This window comes from Microplitis demolitor, chromosome 3 (genome assembly GCF_026212275.2).
Source record: "Microplitis demolitor isolate Queensland-Clemson2020A chromosome 3, iyMicDemo2.1a, whole genome shotgun sequence".
NCBI classification, from domain to species: domain Eukaryota; kingdom Metazoa; phylum Arthropoda; class Insecta; order Hymenoptera; family Braconidae; genus Microplitis; species Microplitis demolitor.
This window is the reverse complement of record NC_068547.1, coordinates 182,280-207,112: the sequence shown is the minus strand read 5'-3', so window position 1 is coordinate 207,112 and position 24,833 is coordinate 182,280. Positions and strand designations below refer to the sequence as shown.

Here is a 24,833-nt window from a genome sequence, read left to right as displayed (position 1 = left end):
GCGTGTTTTTTTTTTTTTTCGGTCCTCTTTATATTAATATTCGTTGCAACACCAGCAATTTAATGTCATTGATTTAAAATAAAATAAAAATTAATCGCTGGCTTTAATTATTTATACGCGAATTTTTCGATATAAATAATAAAATTTAATTTGTAACTCGATATTTTTTTTTTTAACATTTTTAAGGCAATAAACTGGCCGTGGGGCTCAATTTACTTTGTTTATACTAAATTTATAAGTTTAAAGGGATCGAAGCACACAATACTGTATAATTCAATGTGACAGAATATTTTTTTCCATTTACGATGTAATAAAAAAAAAACGTTTAACTTCAGCACTGTTCTTTTTTACTGGTGAAATTTCGGAAATCGATTGAATATCTAAAAGTCATAAAGAATTCGATTAAATATTAGGACAAGAAAGGGCAGAATATTGAAGAAAAAAATTTTTTTTACTTCAAGATCAATTATTCCATCATCACTTTTGGTTAATTTAAGATTTCTGGGACTTGTATGTATATAATTTTAAATATAATTAAAATTAAAGCATATATGTTTGGAATTTAGTTGCTAGCTAGCTAGATTTCTAAAACAAATTACAATTTCTGTATAATAGAATGAGGATTGGATTTTATTAAGCGTGGTCATCGGAAATGATTGCTAACGACATGAAAACCATGAGATAACGACAGTAGTCGATACACAGGTGTGCATCCCATCCGTTATTTAATCGTATATATCTATATATAGATATTTGATAATATGAATTTACGATATTTCATTCCCATACTCTGGACTCTAAACTCGGTGACTGTCGCGTAAACTGATATTAATGTAGCGGGCAGTACTCGCCGGACGGTCAGAGTCTGGGATATACCACGCAGCGGTGAATTGTGCAGTCGTTAGCATCGTTACATCAACAGCTCATCGATCAATAAACGTTCATCATTTCACGACAGGATATATATATATATATATATAAGTTTTTCCGGATATACCTGTATATCAAAATTTCTGAATTAATATTAATATCTATTTCCATTAATGTTTATTTTTATATTTCAAGAGTTTTAATAAGAGTGTGCTTGGATCCTTTTAAAATTTAAATAATTGAATTGACCATATCGTTAAAGTATGTCAGAGTTATTTATAAAATAAAATAATAATAAAAAAGGATTGATTGAGTTATTCAGTGACACAAACCGAAAACGGCAAGAACAGCGGTGTGCTCGACGACACCGGCAACGTTGCTGATTTGACATGTGTAGTTGCCGCTATTCTTCTCGTTAACACTATTAATTGTGAGGATACTGGAAAATGGCGAATAGTTGCTTATTTGGATGTTGTTTGCTCCGCTTCCCAATGACGAGGATGACAAAGATGATGATGAGGACGAGGACGATGATGATGATGATGATGATGATGATGATGTATGATCGGCAGTACCATCTCTGTATTGAATTGGCTGGTTGTTGATCAACCAGGTAATGTTGAATGGCTGATCTCCTTCACTCGTCGAGCACATTAGCTGCGTCCTCATTCCGTCCATTACGCCACTTTCGAGAAAAAACGGCGAGATCCGGGGTGGAACTACAAGGGTAGTTTTTTATATGCCGAGTAACTAACAAGTTTGAGTACAAGATCGCGGATACGTGATTTTAAATTATTGATTAATTTTTTTTTAGTTTTTTTCGGCCACGAAATTTTTCGGCTTTGAGGCACAACGTTAATTTTAATTTTCTTATTACTCAATTTTTTTTTACTTTTTTTTTTTTTTTTTTTTTTTTATTACTTAACAATTAATAAATAATTAATTCTTGAATACTATGTAATTACTCGTTGCAAAAATAAATAACAATAATAATAATATTTAATTGATCAACAAATTAAAAATAAACATAAATATATATGTAATACGTTGTTGATGCAAACGTGAAGATAAATAATAACAATTAAAATTTATAATAAACATTGACGAATTAATAGGACGAGTTAAAGTTTATGTGTGAGAAAATATTCAAATGATCTCTTAGTAATTAAATTAATTTAATTTATTAGAATAATAATAGTAAAAAGTTTGACAATTAAAGTAATTAATTAAGCTCAATAGATTTAAAGTAAATCGTTAAATTTGCTTAATTATTTTAGTATTCTTGAGCTAAAAAGTTTTTTAATATTCTAATGTGAGGAGAGAGTTAAATTGTATAATCTATTTTTATGACCATTGAATTTAACGCTTGTTAAAATATTTTTAACAAATATGTGGGTTATTATTTTTTTTTTTTTTATTTGTTTTTTCTTGGTTGTTAGTTTTGAATGGTAAATGTAATATTTTTGCGGAACATGAATACTTTATTTGGCAGATGATCTATAGGGTATTGTAAAATCAACAACGCGGGTTGTGTTTCGTGCCACAACAAACATTGTTTTACATAATACGATTGGCTCTTGTATGCTCGCGGACAGACAGATATCGAGAGTCTACACACAGTATCCAATATATATTGGGACGTGAACGCGTTCGAGCAAACGATGCAATTTGTATTTCATTATCTGCAATGACCAGAAGCAAATAAATCCCCTGGTGCTGAGTTTACTATTACTCTATATCACGTGTCGTCAGTTTTTTCATTTAACGTTAAGTAAATTCAAAAACATAAGCACTCATTAAATATTATTATTAATACTCAGAAAATAAATATATATATGATAGGGGCGGGAGAGGCGCAAAATGAGGTACTCCCGCAGTTTTACAACGGCAGCTAAAAATTCTTTCTATTCACTTCAAATATCATTAAAAAAAATAAAATTTAACATTTTTGAATTCCCGAAAACTAAGTATTTTCTATCACATAAAAGTAAAGGAAAAAAATTTCTATAAAATTTTTATCCCAATCCTCTATAAATAATTTGAGATCATTTGAAATTTATTTTTTTTAATCCAATCGTCAAAAAATTTTTAAAATATGTTTAAAAGTTAATCAATATTTTATCCCTCGTCCATATTCGTACGAAATTAAACCAACTCTACATCCTACCTAATATAAATATTTAACCGCAATACACAAATAAATAATTACTGTGTGATATTAATAATATATATATGTACCTGATTAATGATTATTAAAAAAAAAAAAAATACTTCCATAGCATCAGAGGAAGTAATTAATGAACAATATATGTATATATATAATTTTACTCAACAGCCCAAATTAGATACAAATTACAACATAATATCTAAGTTAAATATTTATCATTCGTAAATTTGAATAAATATTACTCCTACAAATATAATAAATATATAACTTTTATGACAATTAATATCAATTAAATGTGCGAGAAAAATCAGTCAAAATATTACTCAAAAAAAAAAAAAAAAGATAAAAATTACATATATTAATTTACCAAATAATTAATATTATATATTTGATCAATATATTATTATAATGTACAGATAAAACGTAATGAATATTACTGAAATGATAAGTGAATAATAATTCACTTAATTGTGCATATTCCAGTGTATTATATGATTATGATATGAGGATGTTTGAATTCCAAAGCTACTCATTAATGTCTAATGAATTCAAAGTGTTGGTATTGTACGCTATGAGTGCATCCTGATATACATATATATATATCTATATAGAAACTGTGAATAAAAGCAAAGAATTGTTTTATAACCGTGCAAATAGACGGGCATGCAATATTTTCATTCTTATTTTAATTTAAACGCATCAGATAAATGATGAAATTCATATCCTATTGATATATGTATATGTTAGTTTATCAATTTCATCATTTGAATATTTATTATGATACTCATTACTTTTAATTGATAAACTATTTATATATTTAAATGTCAGTGGGATTTAATGTAATTATTAAAAGTAATGGAATGTAACATAAAAAATATAATTATAAAAATGAAAGTTGGAACATAATAATTGCCATGCTTGAACGAACGAACCAGAGATGAACAAAACAAGCGAGACAATTGAGTGTGAAGAAAATAATAATAAAAAAAAAGCAAGTTTATTATATAAACAAGAATAATAGATAGAAAAAAAGAGAATATAAATGTATATAAAGTGATAATGTCAAGTAAAAGAGACTCAATCGTAAATTTGGAAACGGCAAATTAACGCGTACCAAAAATATCGATAGAGTGTAATAAAAGATAATAAATGAAAATTAGTGCGTGTTAGTTATTAGATATTGTGATAATGGTGCATGTTGGTGCATGTTGGTGCATGTTGGTGCATGTTGGTGGTTGTAAAGTACATAGACACCAACAACGGTGGTTCGTTACCGTTGACAAGGAGAAGAGTAGAATGAGCGACGGTTGCAGCGCCATTGGTCACGCGACAGGTATACGTGCCATTGTGTGCAGGTGTTATCGTGCTAACGCTCAGAGCACTATTAAAAGCATCATAGTGACGTATTGTTATCGAATCTTCTAATGACTGATCAATGTGCCCAATATTTTTAAATAATCGTGTTGAACCACGTGCTGATAACTGATTTTTATTCCCACCAGCAAGACCTCCACTACTACTACCACTTCCACCACTTCCACCCCCACCACCAACAACTTGATTTGATTTCTTGATGCTAATCCCGGCGGCACTATTGCTGTTGATATTATTTGAGGATGACTCTTGGTCACGTGTTTCTATCGGCACATTATCTTTCAGCCACGTGAATGTCAGTGGTAAGTCACCTGTCACAACAACGCACTGTATGCTAGTACGATCGCCTACGTTTAAATCGCGAGCAAAACTGAAAGGCGTGATTTTAGGTGGCACTGAAAAGACAATATAGAAAATAGGAGTGGCATTCCATCAAAAAGCTCGTGTTTTTTAAATATTTTTTTATAAAAGCTTTATGTAATATTTACACATATACCTCCATAAATATGTATATTTATTTTAAAATAGAGTTTATTTACAAGGCATTTACTAATTTTCCATGGCTTGAGGGTATTTTAATCAACGTACGAATATCCCGTATAGCTTTACATACTGCGAACAATATAAAAGCTCTTTGTGTTCTAATAAAAGTCAAAGGGATTAATTTTGTTGTTTCAAGTTTATGCAATATATTGAATTTTTTTTAATTATTAATTGTCCGTGTTTTTATTTTTTTAATTCTTCACTATCGTTATTTGTGTAATTATTCAAGTCAAAAATTTACTAATATCACAAAAAATATTTAATTTCAAAAACTTTAATTAGTTGATAAAAAATTTTTCCTATACTCGCCTCATATTATTATTTTAATATGATGAACGAGGAACGCAGTAAATAACGTTACGAGACATTCGATTTGGCAGTCTTTATAGATTGCATTCTTACTATTTGGCACAATTTCGCTGAATAATATAATATAGAGCTATTAAAGTAATAACTTGCTATAGATTATTTATGATATAAAATATGTTAAGTAATTTTTATAACAGCGAAATTGTGATGGATAGAAAATAAACTAGAGTATTTTATTGCTTGAAAAGTTTTTTATAATAACAGTAACAGTAAAAAAAAAAAATATATAAAAGCTAAATATTCTACGCAGATGGTATTGGCGTCTCGATTGTAGAGAAATTTACACATAAATGAGATATATATATATATATATATATCCCCGAGCGCGTTTATATGTTTCCTCCTAGACATAACAGTGAGGTATGTGCAAATATGTATATGATATGTATTTCGGAGCAGTGAACTAGCTCGTGCAGGACTGATGCATCAGCGGTGCAGTGAATTGTGGTCGTCCTGTATATATGCGGGTTATTTTATGTTATATATTTATATTTTTATACATATATATTTATACTCTTTCTCTAAGGAACATTTATATTTATAAAAAAACCCTCTATGCGCTTTTTGGCGACTGTATTTTTCTCAACGCACAAAAAATCGTTTGTTTTATTATTTTTTTAATTTTATCGTAAACTGACCGTGTGTTACGTGGCTGTTGATTTTTTAAAGTTATTTATTATAAAAAAAAAAAAAAAAAAAAAAATAAACTAATTATTTTTTAAAAATAATTGATAATAAGAGTTAAATAAGACGGTATACAAAGTTATAAGTTTCGAGATTCTGCATATATAATAGATTATTATATCAATCTTGTGAAAAAAAAAAAAAAGGAAACAAATACTTGAACGAGTCGAAGTGAAAACTCTTGGGAAATTTTCCACTTTGATCTTGATATCCATAAGTATCTTGTTAGCATAAGTATATCGTTAATAAAAAAATAAAAATTATAAAAAGTATAAAAAAAAAAAAAATAAATTATCTCTTTGAATAAATATCAAAGCGTTTGAATTTTTACCGCGATCTCTTGACTGTGCCAGTTAAGTCTCGACACTTAAAACTTTTTTTCAATCCGAAGAACATCATATATATATGAATCGACGTATGACAGGTCTATGTCACGCTTATACTTAAAAATGATTTATTATAAATAATATTTATGATTATTATTCAAGTAATTACTTACCGAGAACACGTACGTCAACAGTCCGATGTGACGTATAGTTGTGTTTATTTCGTGCAACACACGTATATATACCTTGATCTGCGCTACGTTGAACAGTATCAATCGTCAACGTTCCATTTGCTACTCTCTGTCGTATGTTTGTCGGTAATCGAGTACCATCTGTAAAAAATAAAAACATAATAAAATAAAAATATTAGTTACATGAAATTTGAATTTAAATCATGGATTTATTTATTTTTTAAACAGAAAAGTAAAAAATTTAAACTGTGACCTATTGAGTCAGTCAATTGGGGACATACTTTTTTCCCAAATAATGGATTCAATGGGATAGCCGGCAACTGGACACTTTATTTGAAGTTGTTTTTCCGCGATTGCCGACACTGCTGGCATCGGACGTACATACGGCAATCCTGAAAAACAGACAATAAAAAAGCAATACATACATTTTAATTCTTTTGGGAGTATCGTTGTTAATAGACCAATTTATCGCATCGTTTTTCCATTAACTATAACCGTGATATATATATATATATATATATATTTACGTGTGTATAGGTATATATGAATGCAAATAACACATATTATACGCTTGTTTATTTTTCACTAAATAAATAAAAGTTGCGAGTTTTAAATAAAAATAAAATTATTAACTAAAGTTATGAGTAAAATTTTATATTTTTTAAATTTTGTTTACAATAAAAAATTTTTACGCTGGGGAGAATTTTAAATTATATAATCGACTTTAGTATTTAATTTAATTTAATATAAGTAACAACCGATGATATTTGTGTTGTTCACTGACCATAAACATTTAGCCTGGCAGAATGAGATGTTTCACCGGCACGACTAGCAGCTGTGCACTGATACTCCCCACTGTCCTCAGATTTTACCGAGGATATATTGACATGAGAAATAACATCACCGTAGACCGTAACGTACTGGCCAATAAGTATACGGTCGTTCTGAGGCAGGGGAAATCCATCGAGCAGCCATGAAATTTGAGGTGTTGGATTCCCAGCAGCGCTGCATTTAAGTGATACCGATGGTCCCGGTTGCATTGTTTGCTCGATGAATCGGTACACCAGTTGTGGCGATATTTCTGCTCATATCAATCAGAGACAGTAATCTGGATTAGTATTGTCAGTATTCCAAGCAAATCTCGAAAAATATATACGTGGTTTTGAAATATTTTTTTTTAGTTTGGAAACAATTTTAAAGCAGTAGGGAAATTTTGATGTAAATTTGAATTGATTATGTCGAGGTGAGATGAGCATATCAGAGTTAGATAGACAGAATGAGGGAGCCAACTATTGTCAGACTATATACATTGGCGTAGATGAAAATTCTCGAGGGAGTATAAAAAAAAAGCGCTGCTACCAGACGTGATAATACCGCTGAGATTATTGAGGATACCAATTTCCATGAGGCAGCAGAGCACGGAGAGATTTCACTTTGCTATATTCGATAACTCATTCAAAGTTTCCCTAATAAGATTTAAATATTAAAATTATTTTTAAAATTACTAATATTTATCTTTAATAAAGAAAAGGAAAATTTAAGTAAAGGCAATATCTTTTTTTAAAAAAGTTTAAAGTTTTTATTGAGCAAGTCTTTAAGAAGGCTCAGAACTTGGTTTCTATAAAATTAAATTATTAAAATTACTGATGAAAAATAAATTTAATGTAAGAAATATTGATGCAGGTGATAAGATGGAAATGGAAGTAAACCGCAAAGTAGGAGGTGCTCTATACGCTTACAGGATATTTAGAACATCGTCAAAACCACAGGAACCTCGTTAGCGTATGCAAATCCAGGATACTAACTATCATCATCCTATAGTGCTCTTCAGGCGAGCTTCTCTACATGAATGTATGCACACACCTGTTTACACATTTTACATCAAACGATAAAATTCTATTTCGAAAACAGCAGCTAAAATAACCACCACCAATTAAAATTATCTATTTTATAAATAATTTATGGCAATTGAAAAATTATTTTTTTATTAATCTGCAAATCAATATTGATTAAAAATAAAATGCCATCAGCTTTAAACTAATTAAAACATACATACATATAGTTGAAGGTATCGCAGTTTAACGAATTCTTTTTGTTGAAACGTCAATTAAAAAAGCTACGTAGTGGATGAAATAATTATTAAAATGGATAAATGAAAAAAATCAAAAGCTTAAAATAAAATATACGTGTGAGAATTAGTGAAAGAGAAAAAGCATGACAACTCACTATCACTGTTCATTGATCATTCACTTGGCGTGGTTTAACAGTATAGATATATATAAATTTAGCAACAAACAGTGGTAGATGAGCATGTACATCTAATTGAAAATCGGCATGTTTGAACAGTTGGCGTATAAACGGAATGAGAGAAATTGCGAAAGATGAGTAAGTGAGACAGTGTATGATGACGATGAGTGTATAGCTTGACTAGTTGAGTCAAGTATGGAGTTGAGTTTGCATACTACAGTAGTAGTAGTAGTAGTAGTAGTAGTAGTTGCTGTTGTTGTTGAATGTTGCTTACCTCCCAAGCGTAATTCCGCGATTCCCTGTGCCATCTCATGTTCATTGCGAACAAAACATTGATACATACCACGATCCTCACGAGCAACGGCACTCACGGAAATGCGATCCCGTGAGATTAGACTTATATGATCGCCTGTCCGCAGCGGCTGTCCATCTTTCAACCAATAAAGAGCTGCCTGAGGGAAACCGCTGGCACTGCACGTCTGCTTGTAAAGGAAAAGTAGAGTTGAACAAAAAATAATAATAATAATAATAATAATAATAAAGTATAAAATTTATCGGAAAATGCGTACACTGAATATCTGACGGATAGCAATATATATGAAATGTATACAGTATTGCATAAAGACTTTATGTACTCACAAGCAATGCAGGTTTACCAAGATCAACAGTCTGGACTGGGGGTTGTACATGTACACTCAAAGACGCAGAAACACTCAAACGAATTTCTAAACTTGCGCTGCCTTCAACGTTACTCGCCGTGCAAACATACGTGCCAGTGTCACTCTCCTGGACTGCTTGTATTGTCAAGCAACCATCGCGGATTGTGTAGTGACCTGAAATCTCATCAATAGGTTCCTCACGTTGATCTCGCTTAAAGTACCATCTGTAAATACCAATAACAAAAGCATTTTCTTAACACATTATTATTATTATTATTATTATTATTATTATTATTATTATTATTATACATCTTTATAACTATGATAAAATAATATCAATAATAATAATTATTATTATTATAGTCATTGTTTTCTTTATGTTCATTCGAGTTGACTAAGAGATCTTTGTGTATCTAGAGGGAAAGAAGAGATTGGATGACATTCAGACAGAGCTTAATATACATAAAGTTGGTAGATGATGTAGAGCAAGAGAAGCTAGAGGTTGAATTGCATTCAAGTTTACAAACGTTTCCATAATAACTGTAGACCCCAGCTCTCTTGTCCTTTACACACTAGTCCAACCCATAACTTACTACTGCGGGTATACATATATATGACTTGGCTTTGCTAGCATGACAGTAGGTTTCTACTTGTTCTCTCTCTCTTCTTCATGTAGAACTAACAAGTTATATATGTATAGGTGGTAGGTATCCCGTAATTTCCCAGTAGCTCAGCAGAATTATCGTTCTGTGCGCAGCCTCGAAAGCAAGATACTTCTGTCCCCCTTTCCCTGTATTTTCTAGTAAACTACCCCGATGGCAAATAATTCGCGACCACATCACGTACCCAGTTATTTCGATCTTTCAATCGGCGCAAGAAAATCACGACTGATTTTCAAGTCAGCGCTTCGTAAATATATATAGGAAGGTACTACTATATATATAGTACTGCTACCCGAACAGACCTATATTTCTAATGAGATATTGCTCTCTGGGGGATAACCCTTAGGGAAAACGGAGGAAACTACTGGCGAACAACGAGGATAACCAATTCCCTGAAGGCGATTGACCTTATAGTATATACTTGGCTTCACAATTTTACTTGAAGGCAACACAGAATATGATGCGCTCGCTTCTTTATTCGCTCCATGGCTTTCTGGCTCCCGTCTCTTATTTTTCTCAATATTGCTTGCTCAACGGTATAGGTACGAGTATAAAATAAAAAAGCAACAAAACTAAAAAGGTACACAAAAAATAAAATGAAAAAAATGAGGAGGAAAAGGAGGAAAAGGAGCTGGGGGTGTATCTATGGATAATCGAATTTACGAAGGGAAATTGACGAGGAGAGGAAAGAAGTGGCTAGAGGTAAGAGAGTAAAAGACCGCGGAGAATGATAAAATGACAAGACTAGAGGGAGGTAGAGGGAAGTAGAGGGAAGTAGAGGGAAGTAGGAGAGGAATTGGATGAAGCCAAGACTGCTGCTAGCTGTGTTGCGGTAGCAGTAGTGGTAAAGCCAAAACCTCTCACACTTGTATTCTCACTGAGTCAACTCTGTCGGAGGAACGAACGTAGTTTGCTCATGCCAAGGGCTGCAAACTCTCTGCTAAAATATATATATATATGTATAGAGAGAGAATTTGTGAGGGAGTGAGCAACACGAGCTCTTGGAATACCTAGTGACGTCGAGGCTCCCGTAAACGTGGAATATTTGATGGGCTGTCAGAAGCAGTCTCTGTAATCAGCGGTCGGTTTGTTTACCGTACTCCTACAGAGAGAAAGATAGAAATAATAGAAAGAGATGTATGTGTATGTAGATATACATATTTATACTTATTCGTATTCTACAATCTCGTCTTCTCATTCACTATTTTCATTTACCCTTTTCTCATTTACTTTCCGTTCTCATCATCATCATCATACGCAATATCGTTATGTACGATAATCACAACCACCAAATATATTATGGATTATTTCAATATATATATATGTATAACGTAAATTAAAAATAAGATTGAGTCAAAGAAGAAAAGAAAAGGAAAAAAAAAAAAAACAGGTACACAAACATCATTTCTTGTGGCTGTTTTTCCTATATATGTTAAGTAAATTGGATCAACAAAACTACACCAAGGTAGAGTGTCTTGCAAATAGAGTGTCGGGTGATAACAAATCTCTTGATGACATATGTATCTATCAACGCAATTTACACTTTACCGTATAAACTATAAAAATAATTTTGTTTCAAACAAGTAAAAGTATTTTTAACTTTGTTTGTTATTTATACAGTTTTTGATAATAAATTTTATGGTGAAATGTCAAGTCAACAAACAGCTCTAACTCCAGAGTAAATTATAAAAATAGAATGAAATTCTTATGTAAAATGAATAAAAAATATGTGAAACGCTTTTACGCCCAACTAAAAAGGTGCAGTCTGGAACAAATGATTTTATTCACAACGAATACTATGTTTAAAATTAACATTAATATGGAAAATAGAAGAATACATTTACTTGAATGAACACAGAGCCCATTTTTTCGTAACCTATTTTTTTTTTTTTTTTCATTAATGTGACTACTCCATTTCGGAACTAGCGACAGTAAAAACTCGAGCATTATTAGTAGTAATGGATGTTCTAAGAAGCGATTTAAATAATTTTATTTAATTCGCGGCCTGTTAGTGAGTATTAAAATTAAATAAAAAGTAAATTTAAATCTGGTTGAAAAAATTATTTTTACCTGTTAGACGGTGGGGGATTTGCGTATGCCACACATGGTATTACCACAGTATCCTCTAGACGTGCTGACATTGTGTGTAACTTTTCATTCAATATTGGTGGCGTAAAACCTCTTATTTCTGTAATTTTAAAATAGTAAAAAACATTTATTATTACTTTGTTATTTTCATTGTGGACAAAATAATGAAGAATAAATATAAATACAAATGTTTTACGCATAAATATAATAAATTAATGGAATAATATCGTCAGTTTCAAGTTACTTTAATAGTAATTTAAAATGCTAGTTCTGTAATTATTTCGAATTGAAAACAAGCCTCTGGTGTAATTAGTTACAACATATATAACAGCAACCGTAATTAATGTTTATAAAATAATTAATTTAATTGTGCAGCTATTTTCAAGCTATACTGTAATGCATATATTCTTGTTTACATTTTAAAGTTAGATAAATTATTTCCATAACATTTTAAAATAAATAGTTTGATTTAAATAATTGAACAGAATGTGATGTTGATGATTTTAACTCGACTGAAAATTTTAGTAGCCTAAAATAAATTTAGCAAAAGGTCAATATTCGAAAAGGTCACGATATCTTTATTAATCAACGATCAAGTTTATTTAGTTAATTTTTTTATATACTTAATGATGTTTGTAAAAAAGTTGATAATTATCACTAAACAAACAATTTTAATAAAGTCACTATAAATTTATAGAGCACACAAAATTTATGTGACAAGTATATATTTGATCTTTAAATTGGTTTATTTTATACGTAATTTTAACTTTCAATTGACGTTCGTATCAAATATTAAATTGACTTTGATTTAATTTATAATGTATACAACCAACTAATTTAACTTTAATCATAATAATATGAATAAAAAAAAAATTGTATATATTTTATTAAGTACATAATTTAACTTTCTTTAAATAAATCAAAATCTTTATTTCCTTGTGTCTTTTTTTAGCAAAACTTTTTTGTTTATGATAAGAAAAGAAAAGTTTATCCTCATGTTCATTTGAAATGAGTTGATGTTAGTTTTTCCGTTATCAGCAATAAAAAAAAAATGTTTTCTATGCGGTATGTCATAAACAGCCTAAGAAAGAAGAAACTCCTGCTGTTTCTCGGTGGAAGAGAAATAATGTGAGACTGAAAGTGGGTTACCCATCTTACAGAATATATAGCAACGTCTAATGGAAAATTGTAGACCTCAACCATAAAAATAAAAAACTATTTTTTTTACGATCTGCACATATATGAAACCAGGTCTTATGCCCTGGGAAAAACTGAGTTTTTTTTTTTTTTTTTTTTTTTTTTTTTTACGATACTCCGGAATCAAGAAAACAATTTAAAATGGCTGTAGGTAAATCGAATGATTGTAAATCAATAAATATTAATATCAAACTGTATCGTCTATATTCAATTAAATATATATATTTAAAATTCTGAGTAACATATCTTTAAAAAATGTTATTTTATATTTATTGATATTTTTCTGTCATTTTACGAATTTATTTGACGTCCGTGAGTTTTTAAATAAACGACAGCTTCGCTAAGGAGTAATTTATAATTTTTTTTGAATTCCATAAGTCCAAAGAAAGAAAAAAAAAACTTAAATTTTTTTAGAAGAAACAACTTCAGAACAAAATTTATTGTATCTAGTACAAATAGTTTAAGTAATTTTATAAAATAAATCAAGTTGTTACCCAAATTTACCAAATTTTCTTAATGATATAAATTAGAGCTTATTATATTGTCTATATTAATAATGGAAGCTTTTTAATTGAAATGGTTAATTTAGGTCTCCTTAAAGACACTTTGAAAAGAATATAGAAATGGTGAATGAATAATTTAATTAATAAAAAGATTTTCTCTCAGTTGCGCCACCTAGAAGTAATTTTATAAACTAAAACATCTGTGGATTTGTGGGTTTTAGTAGTAAGAGTTTAGTTTAGTCAGGCACGACTTTATTTCTTGAATACTTAGATCACTTATGAATTTTTATATTATGTTTAAATATTAAATAAAAAACGATCTGAATAAAAAAAAATGTTGTTTTTATCACAATAATGAGTTGCAAATAATTTTACTGTGAATAAAATTTCTCCCTAGTTTATTTACTAGCAGAACTAAACGTATAATATATTCATAGTATTTATGAATACAATTTGTTCCGTAAATAAAAGCACAGTATTTAATTTATAATGTTTATTTAATAATATAAAAAATATAGTGAGGTAGAAAATGTATTTTAGGTTATTTATGGAGTTGTATAAAATATAAACACGACCTCAAACATGAATTTAAGAGAAATATAAAACGTGGAAAACCCGTAAGATTACAAGTACGTTTTCTTTTCAAGTACTAACTGGAATATTATAAACGATAAAAAATGGATAAAAGATGAGCCAACAGAAATTTAAAGATTTAAAACGAATTGAAAAGAAGTATAACGTCTAGGAGGACCGCAATTATTTAAAGATCTATATAGATATAAATCAGAATCAGACTCGTGGGATTCATTGAAAGACGTTATATTGATAGTGAATTCTCATCGTGAATTTGTTCGACTATAGTATTGGAAAACGAACTAACCAGCAACTAGCTCACCACTGTCAGCCATAATATTCAATTTCACCCGAACGTACATCAATACATACATATATATGTATTTTGATTTGCCAAAAGATTTTGAGTAGCGCAGCGGAAATATAAGCCGCATGAACAAACAGTCAAGTGTACGAGAAGTATAACCGGGAAATGAAACAAGACGGACCAATGGAGAGGACTGGGAAGAGAGAAATATCCTCTCGAGTCCCAGCTAACTAACGATGCTTCCCTGCATGCAATACTCGAGATTCGCGTGCCGCTTCAGACAAGTCTGCAACGTGAGTAGCACCGAGATGCTAAAGTACCTACAGCATACTGTCGTCATATATATATATATAAGAACCTCATGTACTGAAACAACATATACATACAAAGATTGTACACATTTTAAAGCTCACACTTTATCATATGCCCCGATGAGTTTGTCATTATTTCCCGAGTGTGGTATAACTTTATTATTATTATTATTATTATTATTATTATTTACATGGTAAACGCGATTTTACAATAATTAAATCTAGGTTATTTACATAAATAAGTTAATTAATAATATTAAAAACAAAAGACGTTATTAATTGCTATAAATAATGAATTGTTATTGAAAATATAAAAGTATTATATTAATGATAATATATTGTGTTGTATCGAAGTGGGTAATCCGTAGAGATTTTGAAAATATTAATATGCATGCAATCATCCAAAACAGGCTTGTTTCGAGTCGCGTTTGTCAGACGCAAACACACAATGCACCAGCAGCTTTGCCTGAGGCGTATTGTGCGGTTGTTAGCAAACTAGTAAATGACCACTGCTCCCTTTCTGTATTAGTGTGGTATAGCAACCGTTTAATTAAACATCACCGAATCCACCCACTCAGCTATTCTATTCTGTTCCGTTCAACTAAACTATTGTTTTTACTGCTATAAATACATAAATAATAGTATTTTTTTTCTTTTTTTTCATGTTATTATTAATAATTACTCTATACTTTTATATAATAATAATAATAATAATTTACGATTAAATGAAAATATTAAATACCTGCTAGTTGTACACGACCTACATTAGGACTAACCAATGTCTCTTGTGTCAGTCGATGATGTGTCCTACATCTATACGTCATTTGAGCATCACTTCGTGTTATATTAATAATCATTAAATCCCCATTAGGAAGCATATGATATTTCCCATCTACAAACATATTTTATTTATATTATTAGTGCTGTTGAATAATAATTTATAGCAACACTGAGTGATGATGATAATAATAAAAAAAAAAAAAAGAAAATAATAATAATAAGTACCACTCATAGCTGATGGATAAATATTAAATGATGGTTCCTGTAACCAAGATGTAACAGTAACGTGATCTCGTACAAAACTGGGAACGTTGCATCGCATAAGTACATTGTTGCCCAGGAAACCACCAAGACTTTGAACTTCTGGGTCGTAACGCTGGTTTACCACTAAAAGCATATGTATATAATTATATGTATATATTTATATATGTAAATGTAGGTGAATCAAAAGAGGATAGAGAGAGAGTTTAAAGTTTAAAGTTGAGTGAATTGGCCGGTAAAGTCTTGCGGAAGCTGCTACTCGCCTGATGCTGTTACAACTGTATAGTTCCAGTGTCTGTATACTTTATATATACATATATATATATGTAAGAGGAAGAAGAAAGAGTATATAGAGAGGTGTGTGCCAAATGGCAGAAAAGCTGAAACTACAGAGTACCGGTGGTACTTGAGGGTGTTGGGTTGGGTAGAGGATGGAGTAAAGGGCGAGAGGATTGGAATGAACGAGCTGACAAAATAGGAAATAGTGGAAAGGTCATAGAGGTGGTACACACTGTAGTCCTCATTGTGTGTTGGTAGTAGAGTAAGGTTAGTGGTTATGGTACTGCTTTCTACAGCTTCTACATCTTCTCTTGCTGCTTCTATTGCTGCTGCTATTGCTTCTGGTTCTGGTTCTGCTTCAGCTTCAGCTTCTGCTCTTACTATTGCTGTTACTACTGCTGATGCTGGTGGTGACGGTTTAGTTGGTATAGCAAGTAATAGTGAAAGAAAGAGAGAAAGAGAGAGAGAGAGAGAGAGAGAGAGAGATGTATAGAGGAAAAGGTGAACACCGTCATGTACTATATACTGCATCATGGCCAAGCCAGAGAATTGAGTATAGAAAGTGGGAGAGAGAAATAGAAAGAGGGAGAGAGAAAGAGCAGAGAGGGTTTGGAACCCGTTTCAAGAGTCAGCCAAGCAAAGCACTCAGACTCTAGAATAGGGTAAAAACTCAGCTTGCTTTTGGTATATCGTGGCTTCAACTTGAACACAAACCGCTTGGGCATAAACTCACCAGCCAGCCAGCCAGCCAGCCAGCCAGCTTCCAACTAGAGTCAGAGCCAGACGTTTTTCCTCTGCACCGAGTAATATTTACAAACCATGAAATATGCAGAAAATCCACCCGTCGTTTGCGTTGTACTGAGATTTAAAATTACTAAAGGAAAGATGTTTTTTAAATAAATAACTAACCGAAAAAAAATATATAAAAAAAAAACAAGTGATAATGGACTTTAACGGTTACTTTGCCTTTAATATTTATCGCAGCACATTTATCAAATTCTACATATTTTAAAACTGTATTCAATTGTGTTACTAAAATATAGAGTATATATATTTACGATTGATTTAATGGAGGAAAAAAATATAAAAGTGTTGGTACGGTCACGAGCATAAGACCTCATGCTAAAATACTTTTATCGTAAAAAAGATATGTATTGGGAATTTCTATTCATCAGAGGCATGAGCAAAGTTACATGAACAAGGAAGAAAACCGAATAATAAAATTCAAAAAAATAAGCTGACGATGGTGGAAGTATATAGAGAACAATATGAGGCGATGCTGATGCTGGTGCTGGTGCTGGTGCTGGTGTTGAAGCTGGTGTTGAAGCTGGAGGAGTCGATGGAGGCACTGGGTAGTTCCAATCGAAAAAGGTAAAAGTTCTGTTCACTTGGCTATGATTTACGAAGGCGTTAGTTCGATAAGGAATTTCCGGTTCGTTTATTATTCCTTCGAGAAAATTCTTTCCTTGCAGATGCAAAGCCTCGACTTTTTGTCATTGTTCTCTTTTTTATATTTATTATTATTATTATTATTATTTTAAGCGATAACTTTAAGAGTGTACAGGAAAACAAGTTTGTTTTTTATTGTCATTTTAAAACGTAATAATTCATTAATTATATTAAATATAAAAAATATTAAAAGTACTTTTTAAAAGTGTAACAAGTTTATTTAAATCGTTGAATTTCGTAGTTGATTTAAATAACGAAAACGAAATAAAATTATAAAAAATAACAATAATAAATAAAACTTTAAAAGTTTTTAAGTGTACAAGAAAAAAGTAACTAAATTGAGAAAAAGCTAATGCTATTACTTTGTCAATATTCACATTCAATACTTTTTGTTCATATTATAGCAAACTTTAATAGAATAATTTAGAAAAAAAGCTAATAATTAACTTATATATTAAATTAGATTTGAAGTAATATTATTTATGGATTGTCTGATTTATAAATTAAATAACTAATTTGGTTACCGGCTCTAACGGTGACATCCCTGCTGACAACGGCACCAACACTATTAATTGCCGAGCATTTATAAATGGCCCAATGAACATCCTGACGAAATGCTTCAGCCTCAAAAGCAGGGAAGTAAATGGTTCCATTACTAAATACCATTCTAATCCCAGGTATGCTGGCGACATTGCCGCCGTCTGCTGCCAGCCATTCAACTGTTGGTTCTGGGTTCCCCCTGACAGTACAATCGACACGACCGCCACTTACATTCGTAAATTCAACTCTCGACTGCGGTTCAACTGTGAAATTTGGGCCCTGCATTTCGTACGAAGCGTTTCCACCTGAAAATAAATTCATTAATAATTAATTAAAATAGACATAAAAAAGAATGTGAGATAAAACATGATATCGATTATATTTATAATTTATATAAATTTTTAATAATTATAGACTTTCTGTCCAGTTGATACTAATTAAAATTATCAAAGTTCCATGTATATTAAGTATTTTTATAAATAAAAATAACCCAAATATGACCGAATGACATAAAAATAATAACTTAATAAAAAACAGATGTCGAAAATTGTTTGGTTTGAATTATAAATTGATAAATTTAAGTTTTAAGTATCGATTGTTAAAATATAATAATAGATATTATATCAGCTGGTCAAAGGTTTAGACATTAATGCACTTAAGAGCAAGAAAGTGCCTGATGTGGAGCTTTAAAAAATTTCATTGTTTTCTCTAGGGAGAGAAAAGATAAAGGAAAAAAAGAACAAGATGGAAAGACTGAATTGAGTAGGGTTAGTGCGCTTTGAATGATATAGTGTGCATATGGCGAATGCGTTCTTTACTTTTAAAACTACTCGAAAGTAAGTACATATATATGTATATACTGATCGAGTAGGGATGAGAAAACCCTCTTCTCATTCATTGTTTAGATATTCTGATGAGCTAGCTCACCAAGTAGTTACTTTTCAACAACCCATTTAAAACTACTGTAGAAAAGACAATTCAACAATTATTGCAATAACTCAAGAGTAAACTTTAGCATAAAGTAAATGATTACTTTTTGTTATAACAATAGATTTATTTAAAAGTGTTTTTTAATAATTGAAATTTTTTCATTTCTTTTCATTCCTTATTTACTGGAGATCTCATTTTATAAAATTCAATGAGAATCTTTATTAAGTTTTATTAGAAAATATTAAGTAAGTAAACAAATAAATAAATAAAAATATTATATTTAGTATAATAAAGTGGCGGAGTCGAGATTTCCAGGTAGTTGTATAACATGCTACAGAGGGTGGTATAATAAACTCGAGTTATCTCGATGCTGGAGATAACGATGAGTCTGACATCGTTCAAGATGTTATCGATTCAGTACAGTAATTTCGGCTGCTATATAACAACGTGTAAACATTTATTTTTACAATAATATGGTTTAATATTAAAATAAATAATTTTATATCCTGCTAAAAATATATGGTACAGTTTTATTAAAAATAATATCGTATAAAGAACGATATTAATAAAAAAAAAATATACCAAGACGCAGCACCGGACAAAAAATTTAATCAAAGAACAAGCTCATCATACAAGTTAAGTAATAAATTCTGTTTAGCTTATGTTTACTCAACCTAACTTTTTTTATGTTTTTTTTTTTTTTTTTATCCATACGTGTCATGTTTGCGACTAGAAACTACATCCGAGTATTAATACATTATGTATTACGATAAAATTTTTTTACTCATGACTATAAAATTTTTTCAGTAATTAATTATTAATACTTTAACAACGGTCTTTCTGTTTTATTTATCTTCAATATTAATAAAATAATTTTTTTTTTGTTGAAATAAAATTTAATAATGTTTTATTTAAAATTTTAATTAGCCCAATTAGTCGTAATTAAATAAAATCTTACGAAAATTTAGTGATAGTGATGGCCTGCTTTGTCTTCGCTTTCCCCAGTAATTGAAAATCTATCTTTTAAATCTATTAAATTAAGGAGATGATTATCAGATAAATAGTACAACTATTATTAAACATAATATCATAAATGATAAAGCAAATAATGATAACAATAAGTTAAAAGTAACTGCGGGATGATTAAATCCATGATAAAAGAGTTTAGAGTGTCATTATGTTCTCAAGAGCTGACGAACAAAAAAACTTAGATTGTATCTGTGTACAATGTAATAATAATAATAAAAAATAAAGTAAATAAAAAATAATAGACCATCGTTGACCGTATAGTTGTATAGTTGTATTGAACGAAAGAAACAACTTGAAAGTCTGGTGCTGTTCATCCGGTGGTTTACAATTACCGTCTTGCATTCAGTCACTGAACGAGAAGCACACCGAGCACGCCTAACAGACGACGCCGGGCCCGGAATTCTGCGGCTGCCATCCAACAATGCAAACCAACTTTCTCGTTTCATAGTATTGTTTCCATTGTTCCTCTCATTTTTTTTTCTCGATCATACCGCTGGTTGTCGGATTACAGCCTGCTGCTATCCAAGCCCTAGCTCACCCCTACGCTCATCTTGATATGCTACTCTACTGGCGAACCGAGTGCAAAAATTACGGATTTCAATCCTTGTATATATCTCTGATAAATTTTATCCACCGTCTGCATAAAAATATAAATTTCGATATTACGTTTCTTTTTTTCTATTTAATGCCATTATCTGTTATTCAGTCAATTCAATATCCTCGATTCTACTCACCATTTATAAATTAAAATATTATATATTCAAAATCCACAAATAAATCAGATCAATTTAATCAATATCTGTAAATTTTTAACAAGTCCTTAAAATGGTTAAATTAAATACTTTCGTTGTAAAAACAATATTCACGTCATTTTTAAATTCAATTTCTTCACCTGACTTTGATATTTTTTTTTAGCTTTAGAAAAGGTCAACCAATGAAAAATTATAAAACTTTGAGAAAAATAAATGCACCAATCGACTTACGGCAGCCCCACAACTTCCTGCTGACAATCGATTCGGTCTGAAGGGTCCGATAAATTTTTATAACTAAAAACTAAACTTTCTGACGTTTTAAAACAATTACAAGTCAATGCACAAGCAAGAATTTTATATTGTTAATAAAATAATTTATCAAAATTTAAAATGAAGAAAAACTGCCACTTCATAAAAGACCAATTGAGGTTTATTATTACTATTTAAGTTTATTATTTAACAAATACTTTTTCTTATCACTGTATATAAATAAATAAAAAAAAAAAAGTAATATCACATTAACCCTTAAATTGTAATGTCAGTTTGCCAGACTGCTATCAAAACTTTTTTGTTACAACTTTTTTCTATCCGATGCTTGAAACTTTAGCAAACTTTCGAATCATTTGGTATCGAAATAAAAAGAAAAGACTGAATAAAACTTGACTTTTCAAAAAATAAATTGTTTTTCTTTCCATTTATCAAGTAAACAATGAATTTCCTCTATTTTCGTTGTTTTTTTGTTTTCCAATTAACATTATAATTTTAATAAACGACTAAAAATTATGAAGAAAAAAAAAATGATTAGAGTATCGAAAAAGCATTAAAATACCTAATATTCTAACCCATCAATAGTCCAGATTATGAATATAAATCACAGAAAATCCGTGGTTAACGGATAAGGTAAACTGTTTATGTAATTTCTAATTAAGGAATAAAATAAGAAATTTCTGGCGTTTTTACTATTTTTAAATTTAAAAACTAAATGAAAAAAAAAGCAGACATATACATTTAAATAAATGTAAATGAAAAATTTAAGCCAGAATTGTATAAGTAAAATTTTATCGTGATTATTCTAAGTAAAGTGAGCAATCGCAGTAAAATTTTTCATTGAAATATTAAAAAGAAAAATGGAAAAGTATATTCAGCAATATAGGCAAGAACCAGAGAGTAAGAGAAGCAGTTGGGGTACCACCTCAACGGATTGAGGTTGATCTTTATGTATGCTTTCCAACATCAGGGGAGAATCCATTAGGGTGCTCGTCGCTAGTAGTTTAAACTCTTGAAAGAATATCCATATATGCATGTGAAGACCAATAACAGAGTATGAAACGTACGGCCGCTGTCATAAATTGATACTCTATACTCTATACTCTATACGATCTGCTAAATGCGCACGTTATGTTGTTTCCCTATCAAGTATCTACAATACGTCCTGGATATTGATTAACCAAATTCGATACCTCAAAGCTATCTATCCATCTATTAATATTTTTTTAAATTTAAAACCCCAATTATGATAATCATTACTGTCTCGGATGGAAAAATTTAAAAATTTTTCAGGTATAAGAAATATTACTGTTCAGGTGCAGGTAACTATTACTATCGACGCAATAATAAATATTGCTATAGGTAGTAGTTATCATTTGCTTTTTGTCCAGCGTGATATAGTTATAGATTAAAAATAAAAAACCAAAAAATAAATAAGTTGTCTCAATTTATAGAATTTAAGTTTAACCTTTCTCTACATAATACATACGCACATACAACTACTATATAGCTCGTTAACTTAGTTGGTTTCCTTATACTCGTTTGAAAACAGTGGTTGCCCCCGAACTTTACCCTCGAGAGTCTCCATTTCTGGATCGATCCGACATCGGAACTCCTTCAAGTACTGTATTCTCGTGACGTCTAACCTGTGAGCAAAGGGTAACTCACCTCTTCGACATAAATACTTGTTAAAGTTAACTTGCTAATAGTCTTTTTAATATATTTATATTAATAATTAATATTAATATCAAACTTTTTACTGTAATCAAATAATATTAATTTATTACTTTAATTGATAAACATTTTAAGTTAATTAATAAAACTTATTAATCTCAACAATTTATTCCAACAATAAAGATTTTCAAAAATTTTAAGTAAACAAATCAAAAGTTAACGAATGGATTTTTTATTTAAATAATTAAGTACTTTGGAGTCGGAACATTTATAAAAATGCAGTCTTTCTTAGATATATATATATACATGAATTAAATCATACCCAGGTTCATTCCATTCAACTACAATATGCTTAATTTGAATGTAAAAATTCTTAGATAAATACTCACATCGAATCGATATTAATTCAACAAAACGGATCCCTAACATAAATCTAAATAGTTAAAGCTCACTGGCATTAATTTTATATCCTTTTTATAATATATTTTTATGCTTGTAACTTGAATCATCAGAGAATAATGAAAAAAATGAACACTCTTCTATGATATTAATACTTGCAAAAAAAAAAAAAAAAAAAAAAAAAAAAAAAGATGTAATAAAACTGGAAATTCTTTACTGCAATAAAGTAACTCGATATTAAAAAAAATTTTGCAAAAAAGTATTTCATTATATATAAAATTTGACTCTATATTAATAAAAAATAAAATATAAATATTTTATAAATAAAATAGAATTAAAGTAAAAAATAGTGCTAATTATTTCTGAGCAAATAAAAAAAATTTATTGCTGTTAATTTTTGGTTGGTAGTAATTTTTATATTATCTAAGATTATTGAGTGGTATTTAATCAATTGTATACAATATATATTAAACAGTTATAAAATAAACGATATATATTTAATGGTTGATCGTTATTCAAAGTATGATTAAACGCAAATTATATATAAATACGGTTGGGTGGAGATCTAATGTCCCTTGTCACGGGGAAACTGCCGTGCGGTTTCAAACTACAGAAAATAGAGCCAATGTACTTTGAATGGGAGTGAATATACAAGAGACCTTGGACATATATACCAGTACAAAGACCGAAATGCAAATATCTGTACGTATTCTGTGTACTTAGGAAGGCTCTTGGTAGAACCGAACCTAACAGAGACCAGAGAAACTCATGCATAGAGATTGTACACGAAATGTGTAAAGTTGACCCTTGTTCATTCACCAACACTGATATAAATTTAAACTCACACACTATCGATTTTATTCAGAGTCGAAACTTTAACAAAACTTTTATTAAACAAATAATACTTTTTTAATTTATTAATTAATGTATTTATACATGAAATTAAAAAATTACATTAAATATAAAAGATGTGAATTTTATAAATTTTATTTAGAGTAAACGTTTAATGATCAAAACCAGCTGCAAACTTTTACGACTTGCCAGAATATCTCTTCACATCATGGATTCAAAAATATTTAATGCTTTATAGCTTATAAACTTATATGTACTGACATTAAAAATATCGTAAATGGAACAGAGCTTTAGTTTATTTTATACAAAATCAATAAACAAATAACAATAAACAATAAAAATTTTTTAAATCTCTTTGAAAAAAAAAATTTAAGTTGCATAAATTTTTCATTTTTTAGCTTCAGTCCACGCGGGTCCACATAAATTTAAATAATCAAAAAAATATATCTTAGGTCTAAGAAAATGCGGAATTCAGAATTTGTCTAATGAAATTATTTTTTCTTAAGTAATAATAAAAAAAAAAATTATTGGAAATTCTTTAAAACTTTAA

General features: G+C 29.9%; 1 protein-coding gene across 1 annotated transcript in view; it reads right to left on the bottom strand.

The window, feature by feature from the left end:
- The window catches only part of LOC103573686 (cell adhesion molecule Dscam2), a 46,011-nt gene that overhangs the window by 10,345 nt on the left and 10,833 nt on the right, over positions 1–24,833 (bottom strand). Inside the window, exons 2-11 of the mRNA XM_053737752.1 lie at positions 18,365–18,685; positions 16,077–16,238; positions 15,814–15,963; positions 12,163–12,280; positions 9,411–9,654; positions 9,046–9,250; positions 7,309–7,605; positions 6,806–6,916; positions 6,507–6,665; positions 1,203–1,589 (exon numbers count right to left, since the gene is read on the bottom strand). Of these exons, the coding sequence (XP_053593727.1) occupies positions 1,203–1,589; positions 6,507–6,665; positions 6,806–6,916; positions 7,309–7,605; positions 9,046–9,250; positions 9,411–9,654; positions 12,163–12,280; positions 15,814–15,963; positions 16,077–16,238; positions 18,365–18,685 (2,154 nt within the window). The remainder of the gene's footprint in view (positions 1–1,202; positions 1,590–6,506; positions 6,666–6,805; positions 6,917–7,308; positions 7,606–9,045; positions 9,251–9,410; positions 9,655–12,162; positions 12,281–15,813; positions 15,964–16,076; positions 16,239–18,364; positions 18,686–24,833) is intronic.